This window comes from Lactuca serriola, chromosome 6, assembly GCF_051521515.1.
Source record: "Lactuca serriola cultivar US96UC23 chromosome 6, Lser_US96UC23_V15, whole genome shotgun sequence".
Classification (NCBI taxonomy): domain Eukaryota; kingdom Viridiplantae; phylum Streptophyta; class Magnoliopsida; order Asterales; family Asteraceae; genus Lactuca; species Lactuca serriola.
In genome coordinates this window covers 138,561,152-138,577,927 of record NC_136413.1, presented here as the reverse complement: position 1 = coordinate 138,577,927, position 16,776 = coordinate 138,561,152, and the positions used below count along the sequence as shown (strand labels likewise).

At 35.2% G+C, this 16,776-nt stretch overlaps 1 protein-coding gene across 1 annotated transcript; it reads right to left on the bottom strand.

The window, feature by feature from the left end:
* Positions 1–1,885: 1,885 nt before the first annotated feature.
* LOC145060209 (uncharacterized) lies at positions 1,886–2,784 on the bottom strand. Its single transcript, XM_079007914.1, has 2 exons — positions 2,501–2,784; positions 1,886–2,279 (listed from the first exon to the last, which is right to left on the bottom strand). The coding sequence occupies exons 1-2, from the start codon at positions 2,782–2,784 to the stop codon at positions 1,886–1,888; spliced, it is 678 nt and encodes a 225-aa protein (XP_078864040.1).
* Positions 2,785–16,776: the final 13,992 nt, after the last annotated feature.

The following is a 16,776-nucleotide window of genomic DNA, read 5'->3' as shown; positions in this document are numbered from 1 at the left end:
ACTATAATTTATCACTTTTAACTATTCACAAAATATTCTTTGGGTTTTTTAAGTGGAATTGAAATTTATATCGAAGTTGACCCTGTAATGCTATATTTAAATTAAAACTTCAAGTATTTTGTCCAAACCTTTCAAAAGTTGTAGCTTTAAACTGATAATGGTTTACATACAACAACATATTAAATCTAATAAATTAAGTATAATATGTTAAAAGTTAAAGACATAAGTTTATAAGTAGAGGTAAAAATATTATTTTAATATTGAAATTTAGTTTATTTATGATTATACTTTAGGTTTGATACTTATTTAACCTTATTATCTATCTTATAATCATTATCAGAAAGTCACTACAATTTATCACTTTTAACTATTTACAAAGCATTTTTTCGGTTGTGTAAGTTGAATTAAAATTTATATTTAAGTTGATCATGTAAGGTTATATTTAAATTAACAATTTAAGTATTTTATACAAAATTTTCAAACAACAATATATTAGACCTAATAAAATATGTATAATATGTTAAAAGTTAAAAATATAACTTTATAAGTATAAGAAATATATTCTTTTAATATTGAGATTTAGTTTATATATGATTACACTTTAGGTTTGTATTTATTTAACCTTATTAACCAACTTATAATCATTATTAGAAAGAAATTGAAAAGTCATAGGAGTTTCAAATGAATGTGGTGAAAGAAAAAATGAATGGGAGTTTCAAATGAATGTGGTGAAAGGAAAAATGTTTCCTTTATAAGTATATAATGATTAGTTTATGTAATGTCATTTAGTATTTTGTATAAATAAGAAGTTTTTTGAATTCCATATTTTGGTGATTTTAATGATATTGAATTTCGTATTTTGGTGATTTTAATAAGGAGATAATAAGAAATCATCATTGTATTTTGGTGATTTTAATAACGAGATAATAATGAATTTTTATTGAACTCAACGAATCTCGCTATTTTAAGACTACTAGGTGTGGGCAACATGTTATCACATGTTACCACATCCAAAAGGTGTCATGTCAGCATCCTACTCATACATGGTGTTATAACACCCAAGGTGGAAATGGGCAACATCTAATAACATATGATAACACCAATTATTTTCTATTTTATTTATATATATTTTTTTGATGTTTTTTTTCTATATTTCGAATTTGTTTTTTTTATTTATTTACATTTGAAAAGTAAAAAATAAAATTTTAATAAATCTTAATTAAAAACAACATTAAAAAAATTACAACAAAACACAAAAACATTTAAAAACATAAAAAAACAAACAAAAAAAAAGATGATAAAACCTACATTTTTTTGCCCTAAAACTATTCATCTTCATCTTCGTGACCAACATAGATGTAATCCGTCAAGTCTTCACGGAGTTGCTTGTGTTTTTGCTGATTTTGAATATCAACCACTCTATGTAAATATTCTGATGTCCCTGTTGAAATTGCACATGTCTTGGTTCCGTAGGAGAATACGTCGCAATATTGCGTCCTTTATCTTCAACAATCATGTTATGCATTATGATACATGCATACATGATATATCGTAGAGTATCTAACTCATAAGGTCTCGCTGCATGTTCAACAATGTGTCATTTTGATTTCAAAACCCCAAAAGCACGTTCAACGTCCTTACGTGCTCCTTCTTGTCGTCTCTTGAAATATTTGTCCCTTGGATCTATTGGGTGTCGAAACGCCTTCACAAACGTAGAATATTATGGATATATTCCGTCTGTAAGGTAATACCCGAACTTATATTCATTTCCATTCACTGTGAAAGGAGCATCCGGGGCTTTTCCTGACAAAAGATCGTCAAATATCGGTGATTGATCGAGAACGTTGACGTTGTTGTTAGAACCCGCAACCCCGAAAAAAGCATGTCAAATCCATAAATCTTGTGAAGCAACAGCCTCTAATACCAACGAAGGCGCTCCATGATGATCACTCAAATACTGGCCTTTCCACGCCACGGGACAATTTCTCCATTTCCAGTGTGTGAAGTCAATGCTCCCAAGCATACCCGGAAAACCATGTCTTTCTTCATGCGCCACATATAATTGTTGCATATCATGCAACGAAGGTTTGCACAAGTATTGGTCACCGAATGTTTCGACAACACCTCTTGCCAATAAATACAAACTTTCTCGTGCGGTCCTCTCAGACATTCTCATATAATCGTCAATAGAATCGAGTGACTCCCCCATTGCCATAAGTTTAATTGCAGCAACACATTTTTGCAACCCTGTGAAGCCTCGTTTGCCTCTAGCATCATATCTCAATTGGAAAAATTCATATATAAATAAATATTAAACACGTAAAAATTATATTTATTTTTATCTAAAAGTAACATTTTATAAATTATAAAAGTTGAAAAAAACGATACCTAAATATATAGTAAACAAACGATACCTAATTAAATATTAAACATGTAAACTTGTATTTATTTTATCTAAAAGTGACATTTTGTAAATTATAAAAGTTGAATCAAACGATACCTTGTTTCTATAGCGTTGGCTATCCTTTCGAAGACATTTTTTCGCAAACAAAATCTTCTTTTGAAATCGCTTGGCTGGTAGACACAATTTTCCGCAAAGTAATCGTTAACTAGCCGCCGATGCCCTTCCTCACGATCTCTATTTAACGCCGCATGTCGCGTGAGTAGTGGAGTTGGATCTGGTTGTAGTAGGTTGTCTGTGTAATACTGGTACATCATACTCACGAACAAATCGTCTTCGTCGTTATCATCATTGTACGGATGGGCCGGATCAAATTCATTCATAGTTGGTTGATTTTTGTGTTTGTGTTTTGAGTGATATAGAAATAAAGAAATATGTGTAGTAAAAAGAATGAGGTATATATATAAAATGAAAATGTAATTAGTAATTTTTTTTTATTAAAGTTGCCGTTTTTAAACGGTTGAATTTGCAAACGGTCCGATTTTTAATGCGTTACGAGATGTTACCACCATCACACGCCATAACATAACATCTAATAATGGGAGGGGGGCGGTGTTCCCCTGTTATGGCGCCGTTATGGCGCTGCCACATCGGATAACGCCATACGGGCGTTGCCCACACCCGCCCCTCTAATAACAGAATAAGTTTATTCTTCTTTTGCTATGTGTAATTCTATTAGGTCTCCTAATTAATGTCATACCATTTATCAACCTATTGAATTTTTAATTCAAATTTTGAATTTTGAATTTCCAATCTAATTACATTAAATTAATAACCTTAGAATAAAAATAAATAAAATTAATACAGATTATAAGGTCACGTATGTATTTAAATCAACGATTATAACTTTATATAATTATAAAAAATATCTCTTAATTATTAATTTATTAATAATTTTGAGTTATTAATATCAAAGTTTAATGAATTTTATAATCATGGTTCCCACGGGTTATAAAGTAGTTATAAGCAAAATGAATCTAAGACATAAATATATGTCATCTCTAATATAGATATAGATGTCGGAATGAAAAAAAATTATATTATTCTATAAGTAATCACAAATTTATATCATTGTATTTTGGTGATTTTAATAACCGTGGTTCCCAGTGTTATATGATGTTTCCCTCCTTCCTTAAGGTTGAAGGTTCAAGTCCTACAGTGGACATAGGTGAAATAATTTAGGAGTAGTTTAGTATATGTTTCGTTTCGATATATATATATATATATATATATATATATATATATATATATATATATATATATATATATATATATATATATATATATATATATATAGCGGCCATTACATAATCTAAATTACACACAATAACGGGTCGACTTAATCAAATTAACTCTCTGATCTGTATAAGCAAATTAACTCTCCAGTCGGTATAAGCAGGATCAATCAGGTGGAATTACTTGATTCGAATCTATCAACATTCATTCGAAGATCAACACAAAATAAAATATACCCCGATAATTTTAAAACAATGTCCCAGAAATAAGGAAAAATATTTTATTATATTAAAAGGTACTACTCTTATTACCATAATACAATATAGCCACCAGAGCAACCAAGGGTCTTTCTTAAACATTTAAATACCTCGATCGTACCCGACAAGAGATTGTATTAACTACTACTCACCTAAAAAGGCTCTTTACTACTATACAAAACAGTAACCATACTCGATACTAACTTAGGCATCAGAGAACATTATCGGACCCTCTCTAATAATGATCTTAACCTAGTTTTTCATCTATTTTGTAGACGTAATTTTCCATCATTAGCATTTCGAGGGGTCTTACTCCCATTCAACCACCTACCTAGAAACCTATGTAGCCTCATTGGTGTCATCCGTAATCAACATGCAAGACAAGTAATACACATCACGACCCATGTCGGATTCACTTTTTAACCCGATCAACTTGATCCTAACATTCACTCCACAGTCAGCGGTGTCACCAAGTACTATGGAAACAATATTAATGTTGGATTAGTGTCTAAGGCTGTAACTATATTTGGTAAGTACTTGACCCGATTGTGCATGGTCCTTTTGGGTTGCCTTCACCATAGCAACTTGACAAGGTGATTTAAAGAGAAGAGATATTATTATTAATGTATTATAAGAATAATATATTGGAGAAATTATAATATTATTTGATTAATATAAGTCATAAATTAATTAGGAATTAATTTGGTGACTTAAAGAGATTAATTGAATAAAGGGGCATAAATTGTCAAATGTGTGAAAGTTGTATTTTGAGTTGATAACCCTTATGGATATGGGTTGGACGATTTTAGGGATGTGGATCACCTAGAAATCATCCAAGGGCTTATCAAGAGGGGAATTGGATTGCTTTGAGGCTAAGTTATCGAATTACGGTTTTAAGGTGAAACCCTAGAAGCTCACAAGTATAAATAGACCCTTGGGGTTGTGGAAATCGACATCCTTGTTATTGGAGTAACCCTAGAGCCGATTTCCCTCTCCCTCCTCTCTCTCTCAAATCATCTTCTTGTTAGTTGGTGTTTGTAAGCCATTAGAGGAGTGACATTTGTAACTCTAAGCTCCAAGAAGAAGAAGGTTTCAAGCAAGTAACTCAAGGTATTATTCTAGATTTGTTTTCATATGATTTTGTTGTTAGTTTACATTAGATCTAGCCACGAAAGTCTTGGATATATATTGCATGTTCAATTAGAGAAACCTAGATCCAAGCTATAGGGTTGTATGTGCACATAGGGGAAGTTCTTATGTCCAAAACCCATCAGTGGTATCAGAGACATGTTTGGTTTCAGTTGAATGTGATGCTTAACTGTTTTGCTTGCTGGAAATCGTTGTTCTTCACCTCTGTTCGACCCAACTCGGCGAGTCAGTATTTGGACTCGGCGAGTTGGCCCTACTCGGCGAGTCCAAAGCTTGACTCGTCGATTCCGAGCGTCAGACAGAGGATAATTCGGGATTTTATTGCTGTTTTGTCTTGGATTGATACCTAAATCGTTTTATTATGTAAAAATCCGAATTTTAACTTAATTTAATGATTATCCTTGACATAAATATAGATAATTTCAAATCTTTTAAATATTGATTATTTATGTGATAAATATGGACTATTTAATATTATTTGGTAACTATCTAATGACTAAAATTGGATTAGGTCAAATATAGATAATTATGAAATTAATTTTTTAATTTGAATTATTTGTTATTTGATCCCTATTGTTTTGAAAAGTTCAATTTCTATCCCGAAGTTTTGAAATTTGAAATTTTGTGATTAATAGTTTAATTTAGAAGAATTTAAATTTCAACCCCTAGAGTTTTACAAGTTTAAAATTCAACCATATACTATTATATTATTAAAGGCTTAATATATATATATATATATATATATATATATATATATATATATATATATATATAAGTAAAATTAAAATGCTAGTCTTACTGTTAGTAGGCCTCATTCACGAAGTCAGTCTATAAGGTGGGTATAAGGTTGCTACCTATAAAATGACGCTTAATGGGTGTACACTCACACCCATCGCTTGCTTGACCGGTGGAGGGTCGTTAGCTGAACGGGTAGGATAGGGTAACTCTCTCTCCTCATTAATAAGTATAATGAATATATAAAGTAACTAAACTCTTTTTTTTTTCAAATTCCCAATCCTAGTTACTTTAGGCAAAAAGTGAATTGATGCAATCCCATGAAATTGCACTTTGCAACCTTGCTAAGAAGTTAGTGGAGCGTGTGTGGTTTACCGGTACACTAATTGGTTCTAAGCAAAGGTGGGAAAGGGTGATTCATTGTATATCATAGTTCGATGGAGCGTGTGTGGTTTACCGGCACATCGAATAGATGATTGTAACAATGAAGGCACCATGTAGATTTGCATGGTAATTCACACCCACTTTGTGATCCTCGGTATCCCAGTCACAAACGAGAAAGGCATATCGAGATTTAAACTTGCCATCGAAAGGTTCAATGAATCTCAAAGAAAAATCTAGGAATTCTCAATGCGTTTAAAACTTAAAGTTATATTTTCATGGTGAGGAATTAGTGAACCGTCATTCACTTACCTCCAAATTATTTGCGTGTTGGATTACGGCATCCCTTTTCTAATATGTAAATAATATTGTTGGGTCCTAGCCCTAATTTTTCATTTTGGGTGTTTAATTAGGGACTCAATTCTAATCAAACTTTGTTCTTTCTATTTGTAGATGTCGAACACAAACAACGCTGCTGCTAACTCATTCACGTTAATGACTCTTTGCCAAAAGGTGGCCTTCGATGGTACAAACTTTAGCGAATGGATAAGATACATTCGCACCATTGCACGCTACGAGGACAAAGAGTATGTCCTCGACGAAAAGCTCGAGAAGGTCAACCCGGAAATCGCTACTCCCGAAGAGATGGTTGTCTTTGAGACACACGAACGTGATGCAACGAAGGTCCGTTGCATCATGATAGCCACTATGAACCAAGAATTCCAAAAGTCCTACGAGGACATGTATCCTTATGAAATGCATCAAGACTTGATGGAGAGGTACCACCAAAGCGCGAGTCAAGAGCGCTACGAGATCATCACCAACATGATCACCGCCAAGATGGGAAGTGGAGAATCGTTAACCATGCACTTGCAAAAGATGCAACGATATGTTGATCGTCTTCGCAAGTTAAATGTTAACTTTGGGGAAGAATTGGCTATTGACATTGTTCTTCACTCCTTTCCTTCATGCTACAATCAATTTAGGATGACCTACCACATGAACAAGGAAGAGGTCACCCTAAGCAAACTCCAAGGACTCCTTAGGACTGCTGAGAGCAACCTAAAGGACAAGTCTGTTGCACCAACTCCCGCACCAACCGCTGCTCCTATTTTGGCTATAGGGTAGGGAAGGGGCAAGAAGAGGAAGGCTCCGTCAAAGAGTCACCCCAAGGAAAAGTCCCAAGATGGTTCCTCTTCTAGTGGGACCAAGGTTGATCCTGCTAAGCCCAACCCTAACCCAAAGGAGGCAGAGTGCCATCATTGCCACAAAATAGGGCATTGGAAGAGAAGCTGCCCGGAATATCTGCAAGCCATCAAGGATGGAAAGATCAAGCCATCTTTTGCAGGTATATACACAATTCAATCTAATAATTCACCTCATACTATTTATTGGGTTCTTGATACAGGATGTGGTTACCACATTGTTTTGATTTGCAGGGACTAAGAAGAGATAGAGATGTGGAGCAAGGAAGAATAAATCTAATCATGGGAAACAGATGATCGTCGCCTGTCACCAAGATTAGAGTGTATTCTTTAGTGCTTAGTAATGGATTAGGTTTAGATTTAAATAATTGTTGCTACTCGCTAGATATGGCAAGAAACATCATTTCATTTCATGGTTTGCTTATACAAGGATTTAGATATTCTTTTAATAATATGAATGGTTCTATTTATGCTTATCTAAATGGTGTTTTATAGTTTGAAGCAATGCCTTGTAATGGAATTTATGAAACTGTTATGGTTGTAGATAACCTAGGAAATGATGTGTTGTGTATGGATTCTTCCAATAGTATGGATAAAGCATCTTTGTGGCATTGTCATATTGGACATGTCAACAAGAAGCGCATAGCCCAACTCCAAAAGGATGGAGTGTTGGAGTCATTCGACCTTAGGGAAGATGACACGTGTGAGTCTTGTTTACTTGGAAAGATGACCAAGTCACCCTTTACTGGCACTTGTGAAAGGGGTGATGGTTTATTGGATCTCATACATACCGATGTATGTAGGCCCTTTAGATCCACCACAAAGGATGGAAACCGCTTCTACGTGACTTTTACCGATGATTATAGTAGATATGGGTATATTTACTTAATCAAGCACAAGTCTGAAACTTTTGAAAAGTTCAAGGAGTTCAAGAATGAAGTAGAGAATCAATTGGGCAGGAAGATCAAGATGCTTCGATCCGATCAAGGAGGAGAGTACCTAAGTCTTGAATTCCACGACTATCTCAAGGAATGTGGAATAGTTTCGCAATTGACGCTACCTAGGACACCGCAGTTAAATGGTGTGGCAGAAAGGCGCAATCGAAACTTGTTAGACATGGTTCGTTCAATGATGAGTCATGCTTCACTACCTATCTCATTTTGGGGGTATGCCTTAGAGACTGCCGCCCATATCCTTAACCAAGTCCCTACAAAGAAGGTTGCCAAAAACCTCACGAGATGTGGACAAGGAAAGCTCCCTCATTGGCACATATCAAGGTTTGGGGATGTGAAGTTTTCGTAAGACGAGAAACTCATGACAAGCTTGAACCTCGTAGTGAGCGATGTATTTTCATCGGCTACCCGCAGAAATCCTTTGGATATCTCTTCTATAGACCGAGTGACAATGTTTTCTTCGTTGCGAGGAGAGGGGTTTTCCGAGAGAGAGAACTCATAAGCCAAGAAGAAAGTGGGAGGCAGATCGATCTTGAAGATATTCAAGAGTCGAGTGATGAAGGAACCTCTGCCACTGGCGCTTAACCTGAGGAGGAAACTCCGGTTGAACCGATTGACGAGTCATTACCTCTTAGACGTTCTGGAAGAGTTAGAGTTCAAACCTAGTTTTATGGTTTTCATATTACTACTGAAGGGGACACGTATATTAGTGATGGTACACTAATAAATCTAGATGAACCTAATTTCTATAAGGAAGCCATGGCAGGCCCGGAGTCTGCAAAATGGAAAGAGGCAATGGACAGCGAGATTCAGTCCATGTATGACAACCAAGTTTGGAATTTGGTTGACAATGTGCCCAGACGTAAGACCGTTGGTTGCAAATGGATCTTCAAGAAGAAGACCGACGTGGATGGGAATGTGCACACGTATAAAGCACGATTGGTGGTGAAGGGCTTTACTCAAACTCCTGGAGTTGACTATGATGAGACCTTCTCACCAGTTGTGAAAATAAAGTCTATTAAGGTGATGCTAGCTATTGTTGTATTTCATGATTATGAAATATGGCAAATGGATGTCAAGACCGCTTTCCTTAATGGGAAGTTGGCTGAGGATGTTTACATGGCTCACCCCGAGGGTTTTGTTGATCCGAAGCATCCAAATAGAGTGTGCAAGCTTGAGAAGTCCATTTATGGACTTAAGCAAGCATCTCGCAGATGGAATCTTTGCTTTGATGAGAAAGTCAAAGAGTTTGGATTTGTACGAAGCGAAGATGAATCATGTGTATATGTCAAAGCCAGTAGGAGCATAGTTAGCTTTCTCGTTTTGTATGTTGATGACATACTGCTCATGGGAAACGACATCCCGACTTTGCAGGAAGTTAAGTCCTGGCTCGGGAAGTGTTTTGCTATGAAGGACCTCAGAGAGGCTTCCTATATTTTGGGAATAAGGATTATGAGAGAAAGAAGTAAGAGACTAATAGGACTTAGTCAGAATACTTACTTAGATAAGGTACTAAAATGTTTTAGTATGAAGAACTCGAAGAAGGGAGAACTACCGATACAAAGTAATACCAAGACTCAAAGTCCGAGTACCAAAGTTGAGATAGCTGAGATGAGTCGAGTACCTTACGTTTCTGCAGTTGGCTCAATCATGTATGCTATGACTTGTACTAGACCTAATGTGGCCTTTGCTTTGAGCATGGTCAGTAGATATCAAGGGAATCCTGGAAGAGCGCATTGGATTGCGGTGAAGAACATCCTTAAGTACCTTTGGAGGACCAAGGAATGGTTTCTAGTCCCCGGAGGGAGTGATGACTTGAAGGTGAGAGGGTATAGTGACGCCAGTTTCCAGACCGACAGGGACAACTACCGTTCGCAGTCGGGATGGGTCTTCACCCTTAATGGAGGAGCGGTAACTTGGAAAAGTTCCAAACAGGAAACTGTAGCTGATTCAACGTGAGAATCAGAGTACATTGCAGTGAGCGAAGCGTCAAAGGAGGCAATATGGTTGAAGAACTTCATTGGTGATCTTGGAGTTGTGCCTGCTATAAAGGAACCCATGGAAATTTTCTGTGATAATGAAGGAGCGGTTGCCTTGACCAAGGAACCGAGGGATCATGGTAGATCTCGGCATATCGACAGAAAATATCACTTTATTAGACATCGAGTAGAAGAAGGACACCTCGTGGTTAAGAGGATATCATCAGAAGATAACCCAACAGATCCGCTTACGAAGGGACTAAGCAGGGTTAAGCACTTGCAGCATGCTAGGAGTATTGGGTTGAAGGATGATATTAGTTTAGAGTAGATAGTTTTAGAAACATGTAATAGATAAATGTAATTGACATTTGATGATTAAGTAAAGGATTATTATTTATAAGTAAAGTTACTGTCTTGTGTTAATTTTTTAGCTCTTGTTTCACTTTGCATGTTTTGACTTCCAGAATAATTGAGTTTATTAAGAATAATCGAATTATTCAAACTGTCCACAATCGCTCATATGTTGGAAGTAGGTATGAATGAAGATTGTCATGAATTGGTGTGTAGATTGTCTAAATAGTATTAGACATAGCAAATGTTTGCTGCAACGTTCATGAGTGCTTATGAGCAAGTTTTGAGCATTGGAATAAGCCCGCGCTTGCTGGAATCACTTTGGAGTGATCGCAAGACGATAATATCATATGGTCTTAAAACCTAGATATATGGTTTATTATTTACTAATTGGTTGTACATTGATAATGCGAAACCGCATCAGTAAATTGATGTCATAAAACGCATTGTTGTGTATAATTGATTGGTTGATAAGTAAATGCATATAAGTCGAAGTTTATCTGTTACTTTTATTCTAAGAAGGTAAAAGCGATATCACGGTTGCTCGATGATTTGATTTGACTTATGTGCCGGGCCCAGTCAGAATGTGTTCAATTAAGTTCTATGTCGAATAAATCTGAGATCGAGAAAATAGTTGCTGGATGACAAGTACGACGATCGTCTGCATGATATCAAAACAGAGGACTGTACGATCCCTTATCTAAAGGACATGTTACTAATAAGATCAGAGTTGACAGCGTCTTCGAGAGCTACAATTTCTAATCGGATTGTGTTTGCATTTATAGTTACTAGACTTATCCAAGTGGGAGACTGTTGGATTAGTGTCTAAGGCTGTAACTATATTTGGTAAGTACTTGACCCGATTGTGTATGGTCCTTTTGGGTTGCCTTCACCATAGCAACTTGACAGGGTGATTTAAAGAGAAGAGATATTATTATTAATGTATTATAAGAATAATATGTTAGAGAAATAATAATATTATTTGATTAATATAATTCATAAATTAATTAGGAATTAATTTGGTGACTTAAAGAGATTAATTGAATAAAGGGGCATAAACTGTCAAATGTGTGAAAGTTGTATTTTGAGCTGATAACCCTTATGGATATGGGTTGGACGATTTTAGGGATGTGGATCACCTAGAAATCGTCCAAGGGCTTATCAAGAGGGTAATTGGATTGCTTTGAGGCTAAGTTATCGAATTAGGGTTTTAAGGTGAAACCCTAGAAGCTCACAAGTATAAATAGACTCTTGGGGTTGTGGAAATCAGCATCCTTGTTATTGGAGTAACCCTAGAGCCGATTTCCCTCTCCCTCCTCTCTCTCAAATCATCTTCTTGCTAGTTGGTGTTTGTAAGCCATTAGAGGAGTGACATTTGTGACGCTAAGCTCCAAGAAGAAGAAGGTTTCAAGCAAGTAACTCAAGGTATTATTCTAGATCTGTTTTTCATATGATTTTGTTGTTAGTTTACATTAGATCTAGCCATGAAAGTCTTGGATATATATTGCATGTTCAATTAGAGAAACCTAGATCCAAGCTATAGGGTTGTATGTGCACATAGGGAAAGTTCTTATGTCCAAAACCCATCAATTAACACCCTGTCAACCAGTTGTACATACTTCTTCACCGTTAAATAAAAATGTTAACAATGGGTCAAACAAGTAACTACATGTAGAAAAAAGAAAAATGAGGCAGACAAACTCAGTTACTATGGAAAAGGAAAGTAGTTTGATCATAATAGAGGAGAATACATCCAAACAACGATCGAAGTCAATCTCCAAACCTAATGAACTAGACATGAAAGTCATGTGACCCATCTTCCAACAAGATTTAAAAGTAGTAACAATGTCAATGCACCAAAGTGTACCATCTTACATTCCTACTCCACCGCCGTTATTATATACACAATATCAAGCATTTCCCAACAAGACCCACGACCATATATACCTTAGAATATATTTGGAAACCAGACTGTTTTGTAAATCCAACTGACTCAACCAATGGTAAAAAATGAGACATTAGGATATAGAAACCTGAATTTCAATCATTGCCGCGTTCTCCCATCAGATAACTCACCTCTGATAAGAAGCATTCATGAATACCAATTACATGTAGGGACAAAAGTACATGAGATCTCAAAGTACTATGGATCTAGTGACCTAAAACACCACATCGAAAACTATATGTGGAAGATAAACTCCTATTATATAGATGAGAATCATTGGTGTATATCTTTTTCACCTACATTATTCGGACCAACCAGATTATGGTATAAGAGTCTACTTGTGGAAAGCATCTGACATTTCAACCAATTATATGAAGAATTTGGGGTACATTTTGTGCAATAAAGAAATTATACATCAAAAGCCCAAGTTATCCCTGGTTGCCAACAACGAGAAGATGATTCATTACAAGCTTTCCTTTTTCGATTTAATATAGTACCACTAAATGCACCATAACAGGTAGATAACATAGTCATAGCCGCATTCACCTATAAGCCATGCCCGAGAGTTTTATTCAAAAATTTAGTTGTAAAACCACCAAAATCAAGAAAGGATGTAATAAAGTGAGTCTACAAATCGATGAAGCAAGAGGAAGCAACATTAGAAAAAATGAAAAGCGATCAAGGAAATAGGAAATACAATAACCACTTAAGGGAGAGTCGAAGCAGTTCAAGACTGGCATGGAGACAAATTCACTTTTGAGAAATGGGATTATCATAGAAACAATCACCGAGGAGATGGGCCCGTTGTTATTGGAAGATTTATTGTGAAAAAAATACTTGATGGACATTTACACTAATAGTGGAAGCGCAACACACATCATGTATAAGCATTTTTACAAACAACTTTCACGACAAGTACAAGAGAAGATAGAGCCATAGGAAGTGCACCTCATTAGTTTTTTCGACCATAACATTGATTGGTTTTGATCATAACAAACAATACTATGTGTACATTCAACCCTAAAATTGATCTACATTTTCTCTAATTGAACATACCATGTGAACAACAATGTAGAAACCCTAGAACACTTGTATATAATCAAAATTACATAATTAGGTTTACAAAACATACATTTGATTGTTATATAGCAATAACAATAAAAATCCTTAATGTTGTTGAGACTTTGAGAGTAAGCGTCACAATTGTCACGCCTCTAATGGCTCGCACCCAACACTAGCAATTGATGAAGATTGTGGAGAAAAAGAGAGGAGATAAATTTTCGGCTGGAGTTCCCTAGGAAGAAGTGGCCAAAATGCTAGGTTTATATCCTTATTTATAGTGAAGATAGGAAACCCTAAATAAGCCCAAGTCCAAGATAAGCTTAAACTGGGTAATCATCCATTTCCCTAATTATCTGTCACACCCCCGAACCGGAATGGCGGAAACGTCCGGGGGCGAATGACGTCATGTACAGTATCATAACAATTGGTAATAGAAATCAAAGCATTACAACCACCATATTGATAATTTAATATTTACATTGAGTTCGATTCGTTGTTTTTTTAACTCCAAAAACATATGACAAAAATATAAAACGTGACGCTACTACGCTCTATTGTCACAAAACCTGTGTGGGTACCTGTCTACTAATTCCCTGAGAATACAAGTGGTTTTGAAAAAGTGTCAACATTTAAGTTGGTGAGTTCATAAGCATTTTGTATAAGAAAGATATGTCATTGTTCCTTGAAAATGATAGTGTGTTCTTCCAGAAAATCCAATATTTTCTTTTCAAGTGCATTGTAGTCTTAGGAACCCTAAGACTGAAAATGTATAAGTATTGCTATACTCTCAAGTAGTATAATGTAATTTTATATCTTTATAAAACCATTTGAATGCATGTTTCCATAAATGTAAACTGTATTGTACTGGAAAATAGTGTAATGTAGTTTTATCTAAATAAAACCATTTGAAGGTATATATGTATTCGTAAACCAAACGTATTGTTAATACCCCTTGTGAGTTATTATAACCATGTTAATGACCTAGTTGGCCTGTTACGACGTTCTTCAGATGTCGGAATGGTAAGACATTTTTCACCCCCAGACTTTTCGGTCTAACTATAGCTAACAGTTTAGGTGTGGGATTTTCAGTCCCATATAGATTTATACACAAGTTTCACGCTCTCTCACGGGAGATTTTGGTTCTAATACAGGAACTTTAGTATGTACTTTGGTAAGTACGGTGAAGGTATGTCTCACAAAATCATATTGACGGTTTACGTGTAGTATAATGAAAAACCATTTTGTAATGTGGAATATTATCCTTCCATAGTAATTACGTGGTGTAAAATAATTATGCCTTTAAATAATTATTTTTGTATTGTATCCCGAAATGGTAAAATAGAATGTATGTATCATAAACTATACCTATTATAGATTATAAAAATATTTCGTTGTATTGAAGAATCCTTTGTATGTACATTATCATTTTTACTATGATAATAAAATCGAATGAAATAATTATATATGTATTTTTATATAATTATACACTTTTTCTCAACATATTACAATAGGGTTAAAGTCTTACAAATTATATTTATAAAGTTTATTATTGTAATCAAATTTGTATCCATATATATATATATATATATATATATATATATATATATATATATATATATATATATATTGTAAGAATAACATATGTAATGGTTTGTATATTAACACAAGTTTTCTTGTGTTTTACCTGTATCCCCCCCCCCCCCTAAAGCATAGAAAAATCTTGCAAACTGTAGGGGTATGAACTCACCTCGAGTGTGTTCTTGGCTGGATAATGAAATGGTGGGGATGATCTTCAAGTTAGAACACTTGAAGGTGTTCATGTCCTATGAGTATTTAATACACGATAATGTTTATAAGTTAGTTGAATCTACATGTAAGTGTTGTATAAAATACTTGATTTAACAAGGAAACTTACAATGTTTCCTAAGAATTAACTTGAAGTGTTTTGTTTCCTGGGGATGTTTGAAAGTGTTTCTGGGAATAAGTTATGAAGATTTGAAGATGTTGTTGGGGATAACATGTATGAGCTTGAAGATGTATGAAGTTGAGCTCGTTTCATGAGAGAAAATTGTAAGAGTTTGAAGATGGAAATGAGACTTATGAATGGTATTTTTGGCCTAATTTTATATATGGGGTAAAAGTGATGTGATGTTTGCATTGGCAAGTGTAATTTATCTCATTGGAAAAAGTGCCACAGGATAAGATTTCTGATTTTGGCCTATCTTCACCAAAATCACCTTGATTTTGGTCTAAGTGAAACCGAGAACTAAGGTCTTCGGTCTAGAGGGATTTCGACCTAGGAGGATTTCGGTCTCGCATGTAGGGATGGCAAAAATCCCAATACCCAATGGGGAACCCGAAACCCGCACCCGTTTTGACTGGGGAATCCCCAGGTTGACCGGGGATGGGGACGGGGATGGGGAATACCTGAATAAAAAAAGTGGGGATGGGGATGGGGATGGGGATACCCTTAATCCCTGACCCTGGACCCGTCCCCGACATATATTAATATATAAAAATAATACAAAACATATATTTATAATATAGTTTATAATACATAAAATTTGAGCTAAGTAACCTAACTCATTAGTAATTACTTGGTTGAAATTATACTTTTTGCCTTTTCTTTTATCTAATTTAAACTCGTGTATATATATTTTTTTCTATTTGGTTGATCTATTTTACCTTAAATATCAATCTGATAATTTTTTTACTTGATTTTTGATGTATGTATTTAAATTTGGTAGAAAATTTATTTATATTTTTTCTGCAATTTATGGGTACTTATATATTTTATAAAATCTTTAAATTTATGCTGGTAAAATTGAAATATAGAGTTTTTTCTTACGTAAAAGTTTGCATGTTAAAAGAGAAAAAAAAAATCCCCGTTTCCCCGTTGGGGATCCCCAGTCCCCGTTGGGGGTGGGGATGGGGGTTTATTTATATTCCCCGATGGGGATGGGGATTGGAATGAGGATTCGGGGATGGGGATGGGGATTGGGGTCCCCTGTGTTCCCCGCCCCTGTTGCCATCTCTACTCGCATGTGATCTCGGCCTTGATT

Excerpts from the sequence above, each read along its gene's own strand:
- LOC145060209 (XM_079007914.1), bottom strand. The coding sequence starts at position 2,784 with ATGAATGAATTTGATCCGGCCCATCCGTACAATGATGATAACGACGAA. Across the intron at positions 2,280-2,500 it reads GCCAACGCTATAGAAACAAG|ATATGATGCTAGAGGCAAAC; the intron begins GTATCGTTTGAT and ends TTTCCAATTGAG.